The 23501-nt window shown below is 38.8% G+C and overlaps 1 protein-coding gene across 2 annotated transcripts in view; it reads right to left on the reverse strand.

Moving 5' to 3' along the window:
- XKR4 (XK related 4) overlaps positions 1–23501 on the reverse strand; it is a 437767-nt gene that overhangs the window by 5155 nt on the left and 409111 nt on the right. The window contains exons 3-4 of one of the 2 annotated variants that reach the window (XM_053929237.2): positions 10357–12523; positions 2534–2815 (exon numbers count right to left, since the gene is read on the reverse strand). In XM_053929237.2, the coding sequence (XP_053785212.1) occupies positions 11577–12523 (947 nt within the window). In that variant the 3' untranslated portion in view covers positions 2534–2815; positions 10357–11576. Of the gene's footprint in view, positions 1–2533; positions 2816–9031; positions 12524–23501 lie in introns of both variants that reach the window. The other variant, XM_053929236.2, reaches the window with a different exon arrangement.

Here is a 23501-nt window from a genome sequence, read left to right on the forward strand (position 1 = left end):
TCTCTCTAAAAATAGATAAATCAATCTTGAAAAAAAGAAATCCTTAAAATTAAAACTTTCATTTGAAGAATAAAAGTTAACAAATTTGTATTTCCCTTGAACAATTCTGTCAAACTTTGTGAATGATTAAGACTATGCCTGGGGCAGAGGGATAATTATAAATATGAAGGGTGGAAAAGGGCTGAATGAAAAGGTTCCTTGCCAGGAAGGGGCCGAGTGGCAAGCCTCCAGACCTATTGCTCTGAGGAAGTTTGTGGTACAATCAGGTCTGAACACACTTAGGACAGCCTCTCCAACTTCTCCCATTTACGTGTTTGTTGAAAGTAAGTAAAAATCAAATAGCATTTGCTCTGCATTATTTCTTTCTCTTTGCACAACGAAGAGATTTTATTTAGCAGTAGAATATCACCAGCAACAGATTACTGCCCAAGAAAGTTAAATTCCATTACCTACAACACCTGAGCATCTTCTGTCTCTAGATAACGGCAGACAACCAGATGAAAAACTGTGTGATTCAAACGCCTATATTTTCCCAAATATCCAGGTGTGTGACATCATAAAGACCAAATTTACTCCTGGAGTGGCCTACTTCTTCACTTTTCATTGGGATATTTGCATTTATGAGACACTTTAGTTTGGTGAAGATGGTTTAGCAATCATCTGGAGAACTCAGGTGTTAAAAGCCCCCAGTGAGAGGAAACTTAGTCGTGAGGACAATCAGCTTCAGGGCTGTCAATGGTCTAGCAGTTTTGTCTACATTGAAAAATTCATTATCTGTCCACTTTTTTTCACTTCCATTATTGTGAAAATCATTTTCACAAGAATAACTTTTCTAATTTGGGAATCAATGCAAAAACTAGATGATGACAGAATCAAGATCCAAGACATGTTTAAATGATTCCATTAATACTTGTAAACCTAATTTAGTGAATGTGAACACAGTGGTTCTTGAAATGTGGAGATATATTTACAATGGAATCATGAGCAAGGCCGTGGTAACCCTGGATGTGATTGTTGTTAAAATGAGTGATAATTCAATGGTTCGTGTTCTACAAGCAAGAGTACTTACACTACCTTGAGTATTGCATGTTGTAACCCATCAGAAGCTATTGGCATGCAGAGCTTTTGGCAGCAAAGGGGCTAGTGACCAAGGAAAAGTGTCATGAGGTAAAGTTCCTTTAAGGACACAGTCTCAGATGTGGAACAACTGACATCTCCTCTATCTTTCCACTTCAGGCATGCCTTGAAGGCCTTTCATAAATTGACATGTCTATTGTTATAGTTATAAAATGACAGGGGCTACCTTGAACTTCTGCTCCATAAAAAGGCAAATATTCCTGACAACACACTAACAGTTTTCCTCTTCAATCACTACACCCAGGACTCTATATTAATAGAAAACTTCTGTCCAACACTACTTATAGTCACTCTTACTCATAAGCCTTGTAAAAGACAATTGTTTATTGCTCCTGTGTCTCCACAGTCAACCAACTCTTTGCATATTAGAGTATCTTTGTGCCTATTTTGGCTCTGGAGTTCAGGAAACTAATATTTTTTCTTCAACTTACAAATTTCCATTGCCTTTCAATTGAAAATAAGTCACATGGTGGTAGGCCACTTTTTAAGCATTAAATTGTAGTGCTTGTACCAAGAGCTAGTTCTGAAAATGACTTGCCAGAGGAGGGGATACAGCATGATGCTGGTGCCTAAAACTGGGACTATCGCTCAAAGGTTCTTGGTACATCTTGGAGATAATCACCAAGATGATCACTTGGAAAGGAGAAACATCTCTGAAACACAAGGAAAGTGATTTGCTGCTTCTTCTTTGAATTTTTCTGTTAGATTGCATGTTGGATACATCTGATGACTTTTACTCATTCATCTATGGTTAACTCCTGAAATGGTCATAACAAAAACAATTAGAGAGCTTTGTAACAACATACAGGTGCTTGACTTTGTTCCAGACTCTGAAATTATAACGTGAAATAATTCATTCTTACCTTGCAGCTCAAAGCTCTCTTTAAAAAACAGAGAAGCAGGAGGGACAGAACCACAATTTTTAATTGGGATCTCTGTTTAGTTATAAGTGAGTGAAGAATGTGAGATTGGGGATTTTAGAGCTTGCAACCAAGGTTTTGCAAGGGTCTAAGAGGTGAGAGGAGAGCCAATTCCACATACAAATGCATCTAAGTTTGAAAATGGCAATGTCATCACCTAGGAAGGCAGGAATCAAATTATTCAACTGCTATATCCATACAGATTTTACTTCTGAAATTCGATTTTTAGGAATTTGTTATTACAATGTTGACAATGGTACTCTCAAGAAATGAAGTAAGGGCAGCGGCTATACTCAGATCAATCATTAAACAGATGACAATACCATTTTTCTCACTTTCAATCACAAGTAAATTTGTATTCATTTATAGTGAGTCCCTATGACCCAGTACTCATTTTCTGAGCTATTCAAGCCCCCAGGAATCCATTGATTCTTTTTTCCTTTTTTTTTTTTTTTTTTTTCAAAATCAGTGCTTACTGGCAACAGCAAGTGAAGTGGATGAATATTCAGAGCATGAATGATGAGGAAGCAGGTAGCACGAATTCATGACTGCGCTACTTCACAGGGGTCTTTCTCTTCAGGCCGGGACACATCACCCCATGACACAGAACGAAGTGCTCCTTTCCACTACCTGATTAATTTTCCCTTGCTGTAGCTGGGTTACAAAATTACAAGTCAAGAATTTGCAAGATTCAAGGGTCTGTTGAATTAATTAACTCAAATCACCTTCAGTAAAGCTTGACAAGTTCCAAGACGGTTCTGTAAAAAAAGAAGGGAATCAATGGTATCAGCAGGATACTAGCTTGTAACAGTCCAGGCTTGCTGTGTGAGTGTGGCTGGCCGGGTCCCCTTCCTGCTTCTCAAGGCAGGAGAGGTTCCTTTCTTTTCACACAACACCAAGCCTTGGATTCAGAGCAAAGAAAATGTTTCACCCCAGCGTTTCACAAAGTACTTCAGAGATCCATTTCCTTTTCTATGCATGATATATTAGAAGGGTTAATAAGGGAAGTGGACTATTTTAGTCCTTTGAAAGAAGGCTATAAAATGACAATTCTTTGACTAGCTGACAGACCTCCTTTGGTTACAGGAGGATGTGCTATTGCTCCCAACTTGAATAGAATAAGAATGCACAGTGGGCCAGATAGAAAGCTACAGGTCGCAGGTTAATTGCTAAGTTAATGCAGCAGCACCTAACACACCCAAACACAAGTGCTCATTTTCCAGAATCACAATAGATTGAAATGCCTGTGTTGATTTAGACACGTTCTACTGGTTTGTAATCAAATGGGAATTTCTTAAAATAACAGAAACCTGAAATATATTTTCAGCACACTTAGGGGTGTTTTAGAATGTAATGATAATGAATTAATTTGAAATGATTAAGTGTCAATTTGATACAACTTCATACCAGAATACCATTAGAACAGTTAGATTAGATTAGCTTAAACTCAACATCTCTATTTATTAATATTTGTAGCACTTAAATAAGAATTTGATTAGTCCCATTTTAATGCAAATCAAGCAATGGAGAGAGAAGGGGACCACCAGCTTAATTTTGTAGACAAGTGTGTAATAAAAACACGAAAGCCTACATTTTCCGAAATTCTCATAACAAAGTGACAGGTTTCGATAATAGCACAAGAGAAACTTTGTGTTGGCACTGTGCTGGTAATATTCGCTTATCCAGTTGGTTAATCAGTTTCGATGTTAACCTCTTTTGTTAAACATGATCTTTGTTCTGCAGACGTCTCGTCAGAAACTATGCTCTTCTTGTCCGGTGCAATGGCTAAAACAGCGTCAGTAATCAGGGCAATGGGTGCATGAACCTAAAAATCATGCTCTTATGATTACACATGATTGAGTCAACTGTTTTATTGATACCTAAAGGGGCTCACCAAAGAATTCTTTGAATTATTTGGAACTTGTGAAAATTAATATGCTTTTTTTCTCTCATTCCTTTTATTCCATAGAGGACCTATGAATTTATACATTCCCTGACCAGAATTATTTCACCTAGAGAATATTAGTTATGCAAGTCAACAGTTATCTCTAAACAATGAGCTCCTTAGCTCTGTGGGAAGTCAACCACTGTGGACCATGCTGCAGAGAGCCTTGGATTGGATATAATGGCAGCATCGGTATCCACACAGGGTGGGTACGATTGTCCTGACCCCTTAAGGTAATGCTGCACAGGGTTGGTCTTCAGGGCATCCAAAGAGTGGCTTTAGCACAACCTCTCAGGTTGCATTAACTGAAATTAATGTTTGGAAATTTGTTATTCCTAAATAAGTAGGATGCTGGAGACCTATTATAGGCTAATGAAGGATGTTTCCTGAAGGACAGAGAAGTAGCCTATTCAAAAATTCTTCAGAAATTTTAGAGGCATCTAATTTTATGCTTCTTCTTAAAAGAAATTCTCAGGAATATCCCCAAAGTTTACCCCGAGATGATTGTTTTAAACCAAATGTTTTGTGCCAAAACAGTATTTCAACTTTTTCATAGCTTTGTGACCTTGATTTAAAAGTATCTAGTGTTGGAGTGGCATAAAAAGAAATTATAAAATTAATTTTCTCTTTATAGGCATTGTTTGTTTATCTTTGACTTACATCATTACCTCATGTTTGTTATTGTGTGTGGCAATTATTCACTCTGAGGTTTACATAATACCATCTTGGAAGTGCTTATGTTTCTTTACTGCTGTAATATAGGATTAAATATAGGTAGTAAAAAGACAAGCAGTGTGGTAGAGCAGAAAAGAGGTAGAGTTAAAGTCAGAAGAGTCTTAGTCTGCTACTAATAGCCAGGTGTGAGCTGCCGGGATGTAAGATTCCTTTTGCACTTAACCGTGTATTGCCCAGCATGAATCATGTAGGTGATGCTTTTTGAATGAATGACTGAAGGAATCCTGATTACAAACATTCCCTGAACTCTTTAAAGCTCAGTTGTTTCATTTATAAAAGTGTGTGGACGTAACACTTGAGTCTATTAGATGCTATATTCTATAGAAATTAGTGACTTCTAATTTAATATCACTTCATAAAGATCTGCTTAAGTCTTATCAAAGTAGAAAGATAGATGATTAACTAGCATTTTTAATACATTAAATTCAGATTAATCACCATCAGGGTTGAGAAAATTTTTGGTTTATTATTGGCTGCCTTTTTAGCATCAGTTCAAACAACAACACACGCAGCTTACTATACAATATCATTAAATGGGTTATAACTCTGTCTTTCTGTAGAATGCAGATGTGTTACATCTTACGTGAGGAGGGAGATGAAACATTAATTATTTTATAATCAGTTCAACAAATATTTGCCAAACATTTACTATATTCTTTGTATCTAAACTTTCAATCTAAGGTCAGGTTCCTAGATTTATATGATGGGTCAAGATAGTGGTATAATAATACTATTAAATTTTGTGACCTGCAAAATCCTAAGTAAATAAAATCTAGGGAAAAATTACAGCAATGGAATAAAATAATGACACTTTAAAGATTTGTTGATCTTTCTTTCCTTCTTTTCTCTCTCTATTTCTCTCTCTCTCTCTCTCTCATCAGGATGTCAAAGGAAGTAGTGGGGCTTAGTTATCTTTTAGTCTGCCTCATTGGATGACAGTAGCATCCATGTATAGAACATAAGCAAAGAACCATCAAGTTAATTTATATTTGTTACTTACTTTAGTGTAGAGCAGAGCTGTGAAGGGTGACAGCTGTCTAGGATGGAGGAGTAGGATTGATTTGCCTACTATGAATTAGGAAGTTGAAGTAAAATTCAGTTACAGGTGGTAGAGACTCATTTCTCATCAATGACATTTTTTTATTTTAGACATTTCATTTCGAAAGGCATCTTTGACTTTTAAATGAAATTTTCTTTGAAAAATGTGGTCTTCAGACCATAATTTTATTTTCCCTGAAAGCTTGACAAATCAGAAATAGATTTTGGTAGGAAAATATTCTTTGGTCTTCTAAAAGGATTTGCAGTTGTTAAAAGTTATTACAAGTTGTGTTTAACTCTTATCTCTACTGTTTCCTAGCTGTGGGACCTCTGGCCATTTATTAATATCTCTGAGCTTAAGTTTTGTCATTTGCAAATTGTACTTTGCTCATAGATGGTTGTGAGTGTTAAATCAGATCACATACATAAAGCTCTTTAGTGCAGCACTGGGCATACGATCCATTCTTGATCATGGAAAGCTACTCATATGGGGAACTGAACTGCAAAAAAAAAAAATTGAAGAGAAAAAAAATAACCAAAGCAAAAATTTGATTTAGCCAGTGTTCTTGACGTATTGTGTCCATAAAATATCTTAGCTAAACAATTAGACATTTCAGGGACATTAAACCATCCCTTATTTAGCAGGACTTAGGCCACAGAATGTTGGCTCAAGTTTTTTACATTTCTGGGCTAGATCACTGGATACAATATAACAAAATCTGATTTTTTCCTTATGGAATCTAGAGAAAGCTTTAGGTGGATGGTAAAACAATGTGATGCCTCAACCACTCAAGGGAGAGTTTCTGAAACCCTCATTTCTGTGGGCAAATGTCTGATTGCCACTTCTTCCGCTTGGCTTTCTGCTGTGAGAGCAGGTTGGATGTGAGCTAGCCTAATTGCTACAATTAGCAAAATTAAATGGCTCATTGTGTTTTTGTACGATTCTGTCTACATTCCACAGAGTTTTACTTTTGAATGAGTAATTATGCTGTTGAGGCTGTTGACACAGGTCCATATTGAGACTTCCCACATGCCCATTTTTAGGTGGCATCTGGACAAGAACCCTGTCATAGAGCGTCTGCTGTGGACAGTGCAGTTGCCCTGACTGAGGAGATGAAGCCCAACTATATTATTTCACAGCCTGATACAGGTAAGGGCCAGAGATATGAAAATGGGGGTGGGGGGAAAAGGGGTGCTGGTCCTTAGCCATTTTGAAATGCTCCAGCTTTAGGTGGGGGGAGTTGGTGTTATGAGTCACAGACTGGCTAAAGAAATCCTTTTGATTGTTTTCAAAGTGACATTGGATTGCTGAAGATAAATGAATAAGAGTTGATCTGCATCCATCGCTGAAATTATAGAAACAACCACTTCAGTCCTGCTGTGTTTTCACCATGCTTGTCAACCACGCTCCAAGCTCTATTTCTGAAAGGCAGTCTGAGCTATCTTTAAAAAGGCTCCAAGGAACTGTCCTCAGAAACATAAAAATGCAGGCATCTCTTCCAAGCTTTATATAGAAGCAGCGATGGCTAATGGCAAAGATGTGTGAGTATGCAGGGGAGCACACATTTAGTCTGGAAAATGGCTCATTAGAAAAAAGTGTCTCTGGATTCTTGTCTAATTTGAGTTAGAGCTTCTTTCTACTCAATGGCATTTGGTACATTTAAAGGCAAATGTGTAACCTTATACAACCCTGGTAAGGGCACAAGAGGTTTTCTTTGCTCAATTCAATCAGTTCAGAGAAAGAACTTTGAAATGACTCGAAACTATTCTTTTCAGCTGCTTAAAACATCAGATCCTTAAGAAGTGATAAAGTGCATTCAAGCTAAAAGTGCTAGATTGTACCTAGGTATTTCCAACTGAAGTTCACAGGTGTGTCGCTGTCTTATAGACAGGCACTGTATGCTTGGGCTGATGTTGAAAAATGAAGAGGAAAAATTTTTTTATCTAAAAGTTCATGTGTTAGCAACATACCAATTTATATGCATAAAAGGAGAGCGTATACTTTACCCTTTTCATCTTTAACCTTATGGTGTGTGTATGTGATATACAACATATACACAGATATATGATTATTTTTTAAAAACCATCATTGAGATTTCAATTTTTCCCATTCACTTTTAAATGCTCAATGCTATCACTTCATTCATTCATAGACCAAAATCAATTGGGCATTTAGAAATTAAGCATAAATACTACCCTATGCTTTTATCTTCAGATTACCTTTATATTTTATATTTCCCTAATACTTGAACTGCATATTCTTTTCATGCCAGTAAAAATTTATATTTGTTGAGTTCACAGCATTATTATAAATGAATAATAACTGAGTGTCTGCAAAGTCAACATTACTGAACTAGAAATACATAGTTAAGTGGGGCAATGTAAATGTGTGAAGAGAATTTAAAGGACATAGTCATTTGGGGGGACCAAACTTTGACTTACATAAAAATTATTCTTTTCCTTCCACACAAATACTTGAAATCTGTGTGGTTAAGATATATATGTGCTTTAATCTTAAATATGGTTTCATTTAGAAATGCTAATTTGAAAGTTAAAGAAATTTATAATATTTTCTTTTAGAGAATTTCATGGTCCTATGCAAAAAGTGAGTACTAAGATTAAAGAAATCCAGTGAACTCATGCACAGGAAGCTGGAGCTCACAGCATTTCCAGTTTTTATGCAAACCATGGCTTCTTCCTTTTGGATTAGCCAGTTCCTCCCTGTGGAGGGTTTAATGGCAGATTGAAAATGAAATCTTAGGAAGAACTAAAATATAAATACAAATATCAAACTTTGTTCCTTTATACATTGACAATGTCTCTTTAAATCCTAATACTTTAAACTCTCTGTTATCTGTGTATCTGGAAACTATTGAGTTGTCATCACCACACAGCCTGGTGGCAGTGCTTTCTAAGTCACGGAAGTAAGAGTAAATCATGATTAACCTTGGAAGTAAAGTTTTTTTTTTTGTTCTTATAATCATGAAAAAGCTTGTGATTCATTACATATAGGAGATGTCATTTCCTTAACAAAAATTTTTGACTAACTGAAACACAACCTTCAAGTATGTTGGATAACAGAGTATTTATAGTATTTGGGAAATCATTGAAAAATTCAAACTTCGTACACCCTCCTGACTGCATTCTCACCTCCAAGACAAAGTGTAGCACATAGTTTCTATTATTCACATAGCACTTGTTTTGACTCTTAACATGCTCAGTGAGGGATGAAGTTGAGAAATGATTTAGGACTTACATGACTGAAGAGTGATGGGGCCTGTGACGTTTGTGTTGATTGACATTATTATACTCTTATTGGCTACTTGCTCATGAAATCAAAAGTATAGTTCAACTGAGCAATTCAAGTTCCAAAGGTCATCAATTAAAAGTTGTCTTGGAAATAATAAAGCTAGTAAACTCATGGTTCTGCACAAAAGTGAAGAATTTGTCAATATAATCATTTTTTCCTTCTATAATGGGGGTAGAATGTTTTCGCCAATTGCTGACAAGAGGAGTATCTTCCTGGGCCTTTATTGGTGACTAGGTAATCTTTTCACATCCGAACAAAAGATTATTGTTTTTTAGTGAAAATATCTTGCTTGGAGGATCAAACCATGGTGTAATAGGAAAGTATATTTATGGATAAAAATTGTCTATTTTTTAAACATTGCTTTGGGTCTTTGTACCAAAAGAAGTCCTAGGCTGAGTGCTCTGCCATTTCCTGTGGATGTCATCACGGGCCAGCAGTCTCTGTATGGCACGCCCATTAGAGGTGGGGGCTCTAGATGTTGACTATTTTAAATTAATCAGACAGTCCCAACAACTGGATAATTAAGTTAAACTGACTTTTTCCCTTTTATTTTAGAGACTTGACTGATATTTACTATGTCAGTTGGGTTAATATAAAACCAGGGAAGAAAATTTAAGACATCTTCCACTGCGGTCAGGTTTGTCATAATGGATAGATGAAAGTAATCATTTACGTGTTTGACTTCCTGGGAAACAATGGCCAGTCTTGACAAGCCCTTTCTAGTTAAGCTGATTCTCTCTCATCACCTGATATTCTGATAGCACCCCTGGCCAGGTTCCTGGGGGCACTGACATGGCAAAGTAGGTGATCTTTCAAGAGACAAGTGTTCTCAATCTGCGGAGGCAGGCTGATGGAATTTGCGGACCAGTTTCTGACATCCCAAGTAATTATGATGCTTAAAGTATTTTAAATGATTCCAGGTCTATAAAAAAAGTGATGATGCCTATATGTATACCCTATATTTTTTATTACAAAAATATTGAAATAATCCATGAGTTATTCCACTCTGCACCAACTATAAAAAAATACTATCAAAGTTTGACCGGCACTTTTAATGCAACAAAAAGCACCATGACTGAGGACACTGGAAACAGAAAGCGGGGGATGTTTACTTGCTGTGCGGAGGTATTTAAAACCAGAAGCTTGTTGTAAGAGTACAACTTTACAAATGATTCAAATACAAATCTTAGCTGGATCTAGTGATAAGCCCTCGATCAGTCCAGAAGGGTTTTCTCATAGCATATTTACTGTATTTGTCTGCTCATACTTACTAAACAGTGTCCCAAAGCCTCTAAAAGATACATCACTTTGACCTTGAATTGGTGGTGGTGGGGGAGTCTGTACACAGTGGAGAACTTGATTGTTCATTCTAGCTTCTGCTTCGTGGGGCTCATGCCACTCGTTCTCAGTTATCCATGTCAGTCCCATGATTGGATGGTGTTTGGCACTAGAAAGATGAGGCATGGTGTGCTCCGGAATTGAGCCTGCCGGTGATCACACAGAGCCACGCACTCTGTGACCTGAAACATCCAGTTACAGCCTGGTCTTCTCCCGCCGATCTGTTTTATGTTCCCATGTGAGCTGCACTGGCTGAGAAATCAGATGCTCATTTTGCCTTTTTTCCCACTTCCTCTTCCTGTATTTACTAATTTTTTTGTAGTTCAATACTGAATCATGATTACCGTTTAATTTACATCTCTAAGTTATTGAGCTCATTGGTCTTGCCAAAAGCCATACATGTGCTGCATAGGATTTCTGTCATAAAAGATGTTCTCAACTGAAATTTTAAAATAAAAAACCAATCCTGAAATGTGTTGAAAACGAACCATGCCATCAATTCTAATACACATGTAAACACACTTGAGTTTGCTGTCCACTGGACAGGCTTTTCACACATGGTATTGGTTTCCAAATGAGAATGGTTTAGGACTTCTTATCTAAGCAGTACTACTTTTTTCCTGGAGTCTCGAGGGATATATTCTCTCACACTTTGTATATTCCTGTGAGAATCAGGCTTTGCATCAAGAAAAATCACCTAAGCTATTTTGACAGAGGACTGGTGTGTGTGTGTGTGTTAGTGTATGCATGTGTGTGCGCACGTGTGTGTATGTGTGCATAACTAAAGATATTTTTATGCAAACATCAGTTAATTTCATCAAAACACCCTACTGATTAGAGGCAACATTTTCCATAATCATAGGACCCTCTGGTGGATGCGCTGAAAGACAGTGCAGGAGAAGTTGGTAGCAACAAGGAGTCCCTACTAAGCTGGCATATTCCCTCCGGTGGAGGAGACTGTAGGGCTGCTGTTTTGAAAGAAGACCAGCAGGGGGCAGTCCGCTGGTGGAGGGTCAGACAGTAATCACAAGGACCGTCAGCCTACGAGCATGACAGCTCATCTCCCTACACTAGAATGGAATTTCATCATTGCCACAGCCCTGCCGTGTCGTCCCTTTATCTGGTGGTTGTGGCTCCTCCCAGTCTTTTTGTTTTACAAAGTGGTTTCATACTCCAACCGCTCCTGAGTAAGAGCGTCATCTTTGTACTGCAGCCTTGGAGGAGATGGGGAACATTCAAAGGCTAAAATGGCCTTTCGGAGGCTTCGGTCCAAAACATGTCTCTCCCATGCTGGGTACCTATTCCTAAACAGGTCAATTTTAATGACAGATTCTTCAATCCGTGGTGGGCGAGATGATGGGGTGGATGGAGCTGTGGGTCTCACCTGAAAGACAGGCACACACCCATCCCGCTCTGTAAATTTCTGGTCGCGGTCACTGACAACACTGCGGTTGTTGGAGATGGACCGCAGAGTACTTGTGGCCACTTCTGGAGGCAGAGTGAAGGCAGTGACTGGGTCCTCACAAGCACAACTTGGTGACTGCCCGAATCTGGGTCCATTGGGATGAAAGAAGGCATAATACATCAGCATAAAAACAACGCCAGTTAAAAAGCTGCTGAACACCACACACAGCGCTGGGATGGCAAATGCATCTGCAATTTGGGGAGCCTTGTAGAGGTACCAGAGGGCACTCAAGGCTGTATTTTCCAAAAGGATCACAAAATAGTAAATGAAGAGCCTGCAGCGTGTCCTGCCTTCCTTGACGTTGAACCAGCTGAAGATGTAAATGATCCCCACCACCATGTCGAACACAATCTCTTCCCATTTGGTGATACAGAATTCCGTCTCACAGTGGACGATCCAGAAGGTCATGATGCACCAGTGAAGGACGATGAAGATCCCAAAGTAGAGCTGGAAAACCGAGGCAAAAAGGGCAAAGGTGATGACCCTGGCAGCAATAGTGAAGAAGTGCCAGCAGAACTGGATGACAACAGCCATGTAGCTGATGGGCTTCTTGTCATCTCGAGAGTCCCGGAGGGCCTTTTGGTATGAGGCCAAGGCCCAAGCCAAAGACACAAGGGAAGCTGCCGCTGTGAAACCTACAAAAGCAAACAGGAAGACATTCTGTCAAAAGTGAGATGCAGTGTTGTCTTCAGGAAATATAATCATGTGGGCTCGGGGCTTGAGACAGGCTAGCTTCCATCTCAGTAAAACTCATAATTTCTTTGCGTTTTAGCTAGACTAAACAGTTAGGTGTAGCTCCTAGTATCTGTCCTCTATGGGGCCCAAACATATGGAGCTAAAGGAAATACTATTCAAAGCCATCATGGGGTCCACACCATGGGATCTGGAAATGGGGTGAGGTTTAACTTTCCCTGTATTTGGTGTAAATAGGCTCAGGAGGTAGTCTTGTGTAGTGAGAATATAATTGTGGAGTGGAAGTTCCACGTATTACCTGAATGACTTTGGACACTTGTTCAAACTGGTGTCCTTTATAAAGTAGGCGATCTCCAAGGCTCCCTGCCAGCTCTGAGAGTCTGTGATCAAAAGGCATGAATAATGCCAGGAAACTTGAGGGGCTAGCTGGTTTACTTTTCTGCTTCTAAATAATAAAGTTGACCGCTTCCTAAAATAACAAAAGGAATCCATAGAACCTTCTTTGTAGTGTTTGTTTCCTGTGACATCTGGTGTGGAGTCTGTCCTAATACAATCTGACAGTCTTCCCACAGCTTTTGTATATTCCTTACTGCCTTAGAAGAATAGAAGAATAATCCCTTATCCCTTAGAAGAATAAATGTTTGCTCACTCCCATCTCTTATTCTTTTATACATTAAAGATTGTACAGAAATCACTTCTCAACCACTTACTATTGATCAGCCCATTTGGTTAGTATTCCTCCTTAAAGTATGTTTCCAAAATTTAAAAATCATTTGTATTTCTTCCTTCCACTCTTGCTCCATTTACCTCATCTAAAACATCGTCTCTATGGTCCAGACGTCCACAGGGCTCACTAAAAACACACTGGCCTCTTTCAGGAGAGGGCTTATTCGGCGAATTCCACTTTGGTACTTAAATGTTATAGTAATTTGCATTTGTAGCATTTACTTAATGAGTTATACCAAAACTTACCAATACTACAAATTGTTTTTTGTGTTCTAAAGTCCTGCTGGCTTTTCTTCAGCAGACTCTGTTACTGATCATAACCAAACCAACTTATAGTCTCTCTCCCTCTATGGAAATAATAGAAGGGGGTTGCCACAACTTATAATAGGATTTGTCCTTTCCTTTTTATATTTTGTTAGAGAAAAGCTGTTGTCTATGGTCCTTGAAAAATCAATTTAAAAATGACTCTCTTTTTGGAAAGAGTCACACTAACTGAGAGAAAAAACATTCAATCTCAATAATCATTTCTTACACATTCTCCTTGAGTAAGATGAACTACAAAAAATAATTGTCAATAAAGGAAATATTTTGCAACATCCACTTCTCATACCTATTCCTAATAAAACCAGTAAAATGCTTACATGTTATGCTGGACCTTCAGTTCTTTCTATTTCTGGCCAGCACAAAAAATCTTTTATTACCATAACTTTCAGGAAGTTGCCAGTCTTTTTAGGTCAGTTAGAGACCAATATGCAAAGGAATTTATGTTAATGTAATTTCTATGCGGTGGAGACACCTACCTCAGTTAAAAAGCAAATTCAGGAGTGAAAAGAGAAGGAAGGAGGAAATGTTCACAAAAAAAGAAAGAAGGTGAGAGGATGGGAAACAAAAGGTGATGGAATAATGACTGTGTGAACGATATACTTATTACCAGTTTAGAATATAAGAACAAAAGTTGTGCCATTTTAACACCTTTGTGTTGCATAGAAGCCGCCCATGACCTCGCTTCTTATCAATACCATTAGCTATGGTACAGATTGCTTCTTAAATAGACTGTGTTCTCCTTATGCATTTAAACTGTGCACAGATTGCTGCTTCTCCATTGGCACAGCCCATCTTTTTTTCCACTTGCGCAGATCCTTTAAGAAGGCGCTTAAGCACAGCGCCACCTTCAGGAAGATTAAGGCATTGTCGGTCAGTCTTGAAAAAAACAAAGAGCCAGTGGACTTGATTTGGATTGTAAAATCAGGGTACTAGATTGCACAGGAAAATGTTATTAATGGCCCTTTGTCAAAGCAGTGAAAAAGAATTAAAACAATTTTACGTACTCAGCACCATAAAATTATCTGTTGTCAGATTTAAAAGAACTGGAAATTAGCTTAGTTCAGATTTCCCTGTAATTTTCATACCTCTCATTAAATCAACCTCTATTTCGCACTCAAGGAACTTGTTCAGACACTATTCTGGCAGTAGAAAAATGAAGATTTTCTGTCAGCTTTGCTTTCTAAGTATCTTACAATTTAAGAAGGTTGAGTCAAAGGCAAATTTCATGCCCATCGTGACCACTTCCTTTATGAATTCTCTGTTTTAGCAACAATTATAATTTCACTCGTTCATTTAACTAGAATCTTATTTTTCATCTCTTTAGTAATTAGTTTTTAAAAGACAAATATATGCCTGAACAGAAAATATGGGGCCATTTCAGAGTTACTCCTCATTACAAATTTATACCTGTCATGAAATGCTTAGTTCTTTTGCTTTTTACACAATAATATCAGCTCAATTGTTTCAAATGCCAAGAAAGATTCCCTCAGCAGGGCATCACAGTATTATTGCAGTAGAATTATCTGGAACTTCTAATGCAAAATGGCCTAGTGTTTAAATATAGAGTTCTAAGTACTCTTTTATCTAACAATGTATATTTTAAATTTTTATTTGAAAACAATTTTTATGTTGAAATCCTACCTCCTAAAGGTGATAGTATTAGTAGCTGAAAACTTTGGGAGTTGGTTAGGTTATGAGGGTGGGGCCCTCAAGAATGGGATTAGTGTCCTTATAAAAGAGGCCCGAAGAGAATCTTAACCCCTTCACCACATTAGAACACAGGGAGAAGGCGTGGCTTTGAACCAGGAAACAGGTCCTCACTGGCATGTGACTATGCTGGTGCCTTAATCTTGGACTTGCAGCCTCCAGAAATGTGAGAAATAAACTTCTGTTGTTTATGAGCCACTCAGTCTGTTGTATTTTGTTATAGCTGCCTGATAATGGCCCTTTACCCTAAAAAAAAAAAAAGTCAATGTCTTTTTCCTCTGAGTAGGGATACTTTAGATAACCACAAAAATTTATCTTTAGTCAGTTTAACATTGATGCAGTAGTTTTTTTTTTTCTAATCCACCATCAATATTTCAGTTTCATCTGTTATCCTTAACCATATCTATTATAGGATTTTCTCTTCTGGTAGAGAATTAAGTCTAGAATCAGCAATTGTATTTAGCTCTCTTAATAATTTAGTTTTATTTAATCTGGAATGTTTCCACAGACTCTCTTTGCCTTTTATGACATTGACATATTTGAAGAGAATAATACCTCAAAAAAAAGTGTTGCTTGTTTTGGATTTGTCTGTTGTTTCCTCATGGTTAGGTTCAGGTTCTGCATTCCAAATTGGAATATGTAAGTGACACTGAACAATACTTTACTCCCCGCATCATTCAAATACTGAAATATAAAGATTCCTTTGGTAGTCCTAAGAAGTATATAATGTGTTTGTCAGTTCTTTTTTAAAAAAAAATGAATAGCATATCACTCATGAAAACTTTACTCAAATCTACAAAAACAGCTGCAAAGGATTCAATGGAATTATAGTATTTATTAAATGTTTAATTAGATTATAAGACCTCAACTTAGTGCCATGATCTCATTTTATAGAATAGAAACTGAGTCCTTAATGGTATATCAGTAATTATGCAAATACCTTCCTACATTTCCAACATATAGTAGGTATGCTATTTGTGGAATTCATTTACTCATTAATATATTTATGAGACTATGATAGAATATAATGGATAAAGATGGTGTTTGATTTAAATTCAAGGAGAAGAAATGCGGTAGTATGCAGAAAGTCCAATGCTTAGTTATAATTTCCTTACTGAGGGGAAGAAACACTGAAATTTGTCCATCTGGTATAGGATTTATAAATAAGATGTTATAGTGCATAAGTCTTAAATATTGATAAACTTGTTAACTGAATGAAAATTATTTCAAGACAAATATTCAGAACAGAGAAACTGATTTAACAATAATGACAAAAAAATTTCCTTCTAATGTTTTGCAGTTATATTAAGCCAAGGGTTCTTAAAATATTTTCCTTGAATTACCTCATTGAGAAGGTAAAAGAGGAAGAAATTGTGTTGTCAAATAACTATGTGAAATCCTATAAGTTTTCATCTTTGGAATTGAAAATCACTTCTAGCCAAATAAGGCTTTGAGAAATCCTACAGTTAAAGGAAATATAGACAACTAGTTGAAACCCCCCCCCCCCAAAACGGAGTCTTACTTTGAAAGGTTAAATGATTTAGTTTCCTTCCTATCCTCCATCCCCTTCCAAAGCTAACCCCCCTGCTTCCTGGAGAAAGGACCCTTCCTGTCAGCTACCCCTTCTCTCTGAATATTCCAGCTCTTCCTCTCCAAGAGCTCCTTCCTAATGCTTATGAATCAATAACAAGCCTCCTTTTGTCCCATAAAACACCCTTCGCTAGGTTTATCTCTTCTCCTGTTTTCAGACTTGTCTCTTTTCTATTTTCCTCCCATTTTTTTGTTTCTTGCCTCCCCATTTTTATCTGCTTATTCTTGAGATACTGGCCTGCTGGTGAGGCCGCCCCTGGTCCCCTTGCTATCTCAGCCTCTGTCTGAGGGATTCCCTGTGGTCCCATGCCTTGAACCCTTTTTTCCACCTCAGCAAACGCCCATTCCTACCACCAAATGTGTCTGACTATTTACCTGAGACCTCACAAACCTACAGTCTATGTGTGCTTGATGTACCCATGCTTCAATATTTGTAATCTAGCTCTAGATGACATTTGCTTCTTGTTGAAAGAAGACGATTCTTCTCCCCTTATGTTCCCTGTTGTTAGTGTAATAACTTTCTCAGAAATAGGGGGAACATGAATTTCCAGATCGGCTGCCACAGTTCTAAGAAGATGGTTGGTTATACGAGAGCTTACTAAATATCATTTTGCAAAGCCACCCAAATCCAAAGCTTGACAGTGTGTGCCATTTTGGTGCATTGCATCTGAAGAGGTCCAGGATAAACCACTGTGGTATAAAAACCATTTTCAGCTGAAGGAGTTTGAGCTCTTGAAACTTCTTCTCTGTCTAAATTCAGAGCCTCCCTGCCAAAAAACTTAATTGTCATAAATCCTCTCCCGCGGAGCCCCTCTAATCTTTTCTGTGAGAGAAGTTGGTACCACTTCCGAACATAGTCACAGAATGAACACATCTCCTATCTGTTTTCCTAAAAGTCCTTTATCTTTCCCCCAAGTCATTTGTTTGTCCATAAATACCTTACTCCCCTACTTCTAAAAGTTATTTGTTCTCTTGGAAGCACTCCTTTTGACCCCCTATTAAGAGAGTATATAATCCCCTAATTCTAAACACCTCCTTAAGTCACATTTCTTTGTGAACTTCTGTGTAGTACGTATATAATTGCATAGACAATTTATATAATTATGTGTAAATTTGTCAGTATTATTTGCCTGCTTTTAAGTACTGAACCTTGAAGTATACAGGAAAAGTTTTTCTTCCCAGAAAACTTCTGCCACTGAACTGAGTCCTGTTGTTCCAGGTGTCTTTGCTTTCTCACTGACCTACAGTGCAAACAAGTGATCTGCCTTTGAGTAAAACAACCCAATGACCACAAAGTCTTTATGACAGTTTATTCCATTATTTTGAGCTAATATGTATATACAAAAAATTTTTATTTTAAAATTTCTAAACTAGGAGAGGGTTATGTTTAGCTTCTTATATCTGTGCATTTGATTTGTTATAAACACTGCTTAGTAACTCAGACTAGTTTCTCAGAGGAAGACTAAGATATCTGTCCATTTCAAATAAAGATTTTTCAGAATTAGGGTTTCAAGTCTAATACTAGTTAATCGGCTAACTAGTATTTCAAAGGGAATGGACAAAAATTGATAGCATGAGTTCATCTGAACAGCAAAGTTTTGAAATTCTTTTCTCTTTTGTTTGTGCTTCTTTTGGATGTCTTTTCCCATTAGGATGTTTCTCTCCGTGTCCTTTTCTTCCTTCCCTTTCTTTTCTCCTGTCTGTGGGTCTCTCCTCCTCCCCTGCTTTGCCTCTGCTCTACCATTCACTCTGTCTTTTCCCCTATTTCCTGCTCTCACTGAACATAAATGGATTTGAATTATTAAAAAAAATACTTGTATTAATGAAATAACATTTGGTATTGCCCGACTCTAACCTCACAACTGTTCCTAAAACTCAAACTCAAAATGAGGAAGGAAGTTACTTTAAATGTAAATGGCCCATTACGACTGACTACTCTTCTTCCTCTGCTCTGAATCCTGTGGCTTTGCTCCAAATCCAGATTTGCTTTCCAGGCTTCCCACAGCTCCCATTAAAAGGGCTCATCATCACTCACTTCTGTTTCTCATCACAAGTAACTTTTTCCCTATAATCTTCCTCTAATTTGGATCTAAATGCAATCAATGAGAGATGCAGGGAATTCTTTATATTTTATTTAGGATTATAGAAAACAGCTTAGAGTATGGTTGATGGGGGCTATGGAAGGGGGTGGTGGGAAAAACTCTATCGTCTTAACCTAAACATTATTTCCTCTTGGAAATAATAGGTGAGGGGTTAATATGGGATATTAGACTATTGGAAACATTATAATCCAAGAGATCTTTTTGATTTTTAAACCTCTAGACTAGAAGGGGGCTATTTCTGACCTTTGAATATAAATTAGTTGTCGCTACGAACTTGTTTTCCTATCAAGTGTCCGTCTTTCTTCAGAGCACATATCCCAGTTAATAATTATGTTTCATTTTGTGCTTATTTAGTTATTGTGTTTCTCACTACAATGGACCTTTAGGTAAGAATAAGTAGTTGCTTTGTTTACCTTTACATCCTCTAGTGCCTTGAATAGCATCTGGTAGAATTGGTACTTAGAAAGAAAAAAAGGGAGGAAGGAAGTGTAATGGATCCCCCAAAGGGAGGATTTGTAACAGGGTCCAGAACTTGGGGTGTCCAAGAAAATATAGGATATCCTCCCCCTACAAGGCGGGCAGCCAAGGGGGATGGGACAAATGGAGCAGGGCCATTGAGAATTATTTTGCATGTCAATAACAGCAGGATAGCTTCACGCCTGATATGCAAAGACAGTTATTTTGCATATCAAGAAGCCTAGGGAGATGCGAGGGACTTTGACCCAATACTAACTGGGAGGCAGCTCCCCATGGTTATAGCACTTGCGTGAGAGTTTGGAGATGATTCTCTCCATGCCATGGTGTAACAGGGTGCAGCCAATGGGGGGCTCCAAACAGGGATTTGTAATGGGGTCCAGAACTCCACGTCCAGGAAATATTAGAAAAAAAAATATATAGGATGTCCTCACCCCCACAAGTCTGAGCTGGGGGATGGGACACATGGAGCAGGGCCATTCAGAGCTGTTTTGTATAGCAACAGTTTTGCAGCTAACCGCTGGCATGGTCATTTGACATATCTATAACCTTTAAGTGGTTTCATAGATATGTTAAATAGCTGTGGCCATGCTTTGAGTCAGGGGGATGGGAGTGACTTCAACCCATGATGTGGCTGGGAGGCAACTCCCTCTGGTTACAGAGACTGTGTAAGAGCTTGGAGATGATTGACTCCACACTATGGGTCCACGCCTGCCTGGACTTACTATGGCAGCCCAGTAAAGCTGGAAGAATACGGGAATGCTGGCAGCTATGGCCAATTGTGGGAGGAGTTGGAAATGGTGCGGAAAAGGAGGTTGGTGCTGGGATTTAAACCCATGTGCAGCAGCCATCTGGTGTCATCTTGGGGCCATGCAGCTTGGGCAGAGAAGAACCATGGACTTCTATTTCTTTTTCTGAGATATGGTACCCGAGACTGGGCAGAGGGGGAAGGAAGGACTGTGCGTTTGTAGGTGTTCTAAAGGACTTTGGGATCTCGATGGTGACATTAAGTTATTACTCTTAAGTTTGTATAACTCTTTAAATAAATAATCCCTTTTTCCTTTTCACCAATCTCTGGCATTGAGAGACATCTTTCCCTGGCGGTGGGCAAGGTGAACCTAGTAAGGGGCAGGGGGCCCTGGGAGCAGAAGGGGGGGGTCCATTTGGTAATAGTATATTGTTCACTGCCCCCCACCGGGTCTGTTCTGTAACAATGGGGCCCATGTTTGCCCAGAGGTACTATGGCAGCCAAGAAAGGCTGAAAATACGGAAGTGCAGTCAGGTGTAGCCAATTGTGGGAGGAGTCAGAAATGAGGTTACTGGAGGGAGATATGTGCTGGGATTTAAACCTAGGCACCCGCAGCCATGTGGGAGTTAACCATGTGGTTTTGGGAACAGAGAGGGAGCTTCCTTTGACCACACGGCTTAGGAAGCAGGAAAGCAAGATATAGCAGCCATGCAGAGCTCACTCTTAGCAGTTTGAAAGAATGGAGAGAGACAGTGTGAGACCATGTGGGAAGAAAAGGGGTGAAAGAACTCTTGCTGGTGGGCCATGAGAAGGTGCCATGTGGTTTTGGATTAAGAACTGGAGATTGTGGCAACACAGCTGATGGTGCTGGGAATCACAGGAGGCCTGCCCACCTGAGCACAGATTATGGAGAGGAACCGAGAGTCTAGCCAAGCTATGGACTTCTATTTCCTTTCCTGAGATAAGGTACCCCTGACTGGCTTGTCTGGCCTGATTGGGCAAAGGGGAAAAGGAAGGACTATGTGTGTTTGTGGGTGTTTAAAGGGACTTTGAGATTTTTAACGGCAACATTCTGCCATTACTCTGGTCCTGTATTACTTTTGAATAAATAGTTCCTTTCCTTTTTACCAAACTCTGGCATTGAGAGCCACAGTTCCTAACACCTGGCAGCGGGCAAAGAACCCACAGTGACAAAAGGACCCCCGGGGGACGGAACTTATTTTGGTGACAGTATCTTGGCCCCCCCACAGTTCCTTTTGGTAACAGAAGGAAGGATGGGTATTTTAAATAGACTCAGAACCACAAAGAGAATGAGAAATTTAAAAAATCTGTACAATTCTTCACTGCTCTGCTATTCTACTTTGCAATTTCAGTGTGAACTGCAAATGCTGAAACACTATGAAATAAAATCTGTATTCTTTTTGTATTGTTTGTGGTCTGGGTATAAATAAGAATTCCTGGAAATCCCCAGAGAATGCTTTATAGGATTTATAGCCTGCTTCCCTAGATGTATGAGGGGAAGATGTATTAAGGGAATTAAACCAAGTACTCTAATTCTTTGACTCTTCAACAAACAAAATGAACCCATCTCTTTCCTTCTCCAGCTGAAAGGTATAATCACAGCTCTCCCCTCTAATAGGCAAGCTAGCGGTTACAGTCTCAGGGAAATACCTGGTCACTGGCCTATGTTCACAACCAAACTGCAGCTGGTGAGAAAAAGCTCTTTGTTTTAACTTAACTTATTACCATGTAAAATCTCAGATATATGCAAAAGCAGGTAGAATAATACAACAGATATACCCTTTATGCAGAATCAACTAAAGCACAGGTGGCAAACACCAGGCCCGTGGGCCAAATCTGGCCCTCCACCTTGTTTTATCTGGCCCAGCACCTTGTTTCTACCTGGCAGCAGCGCCAAGCTCTCGCTTAACTGTTAAGGAGTAGTTACATTTATACAGTCCTAAAATTACATTCGGTCCTTTGAAGGCAACTGCAAGGCTGATGTGGCCCCCAGTGAAAATGAGTTTGACATCCCTGAACTACAGGTTCTTAACTGAGTTCTAAATCCATCACAAGGGAAGCATGACTTTTGGCCAGCAGGGGGACACCTCTGATAGATCCTTGGATCCACTCCCTGAATCTTCCTGTGTCTGCCCTTCCCTGAACGCTCCTTTCTCTGTATTGACAGACAGAAGAGCTCTGTTGAAAGCTGACTTGCTAACAGCTGTTACATGGGCACATCTTCGGCAGCCTGACCTGGCAACCCTCTGCGCCGCCTGAACACCTCTGGCTCATCCTGTCATGCCTCCCTGTGCTCCCGCCAGATTAGCGTCTCTCCATTCCTCATGTGCTAAATGAGACCACGTTTTCTTCCCAGAGACAGGAGATGCTGTGTTCTCCCTTGAAATGTCACCTCTTTGCAGTTAATTCCTACTCATCCTTATGCTCCCGTTTTCAGTGTAAGCATTCTTTGCTTTCCTTAGGGAAGTCTGCCCTAGCCTCTAATCTAAGTCCAGTCACCTTGTTGTAAGTGCCACAACGCCCTGTGCTCACCTATTCTTGACAGCACACCTCGGCATACCCACCATAGTTGTGTACTTGTGCGGGTGCTGATGGACACATCTCCCGTTTTTGGCTGACCTTGTGCCCCAGGCATCTGTCAGTCTGCTTGTGTATCAGTTTCTGAAAGGAGTACATTTGTCTTCAGTTGCTGAATCTCATATTGTCTCCATATCTGATCAACATCTCGATTACGAACACCTTGACTTCCCTTCCTTTCACCGCATTTCTCTGTCTTGTCTGTCAACTTCAACATTTTTGGAGGAAATTTAAAGTATGTTCTCACTGATAACTTGAGAATGGATGATCTACAATACAACCCTTTTCAGCTATGGAGGCGAGATTACGATATGATCATTCATAACATATACAGTCTATTCATCACAAACATCATAATTTTTTGCCTAAAGTCCCTAAACAAACAATGAACAAACCACCGAATGTCAAACTCATTTTCACCAGGGGCCACATCAGCCTTGCAGTTGCCTTCAAAGGGCTGAATGTAATTTTAGGACTATATAAATGTAACTACTCCTTAATTTTAGATGACAATATAATATTGATTTTTCTTTACATTTCTTATTTTTTATTTCAATATTTAAAATATTCACAGATGGAGTATTATATCCATTGGCATCTCCATGGAAGAGGTACTAAACAAAGCATATAGGTATTCCACAATTACAGACT

The sequence above is a fragment of the Desmodus rotundus genome, chromosome 8 (assembly GCF_022682495.2).
Source record: "Desmodus rotundus isolate HL8 chromosome 8, HLdesRot8A.1, whole genome shotgun sequence".
Lineage (NCBI taxonomy): Eukaryota > Metazoa > Chordata > Mammalia > Chiroptera > Phyllostomidae > Desmodus > Desmodus rotundus.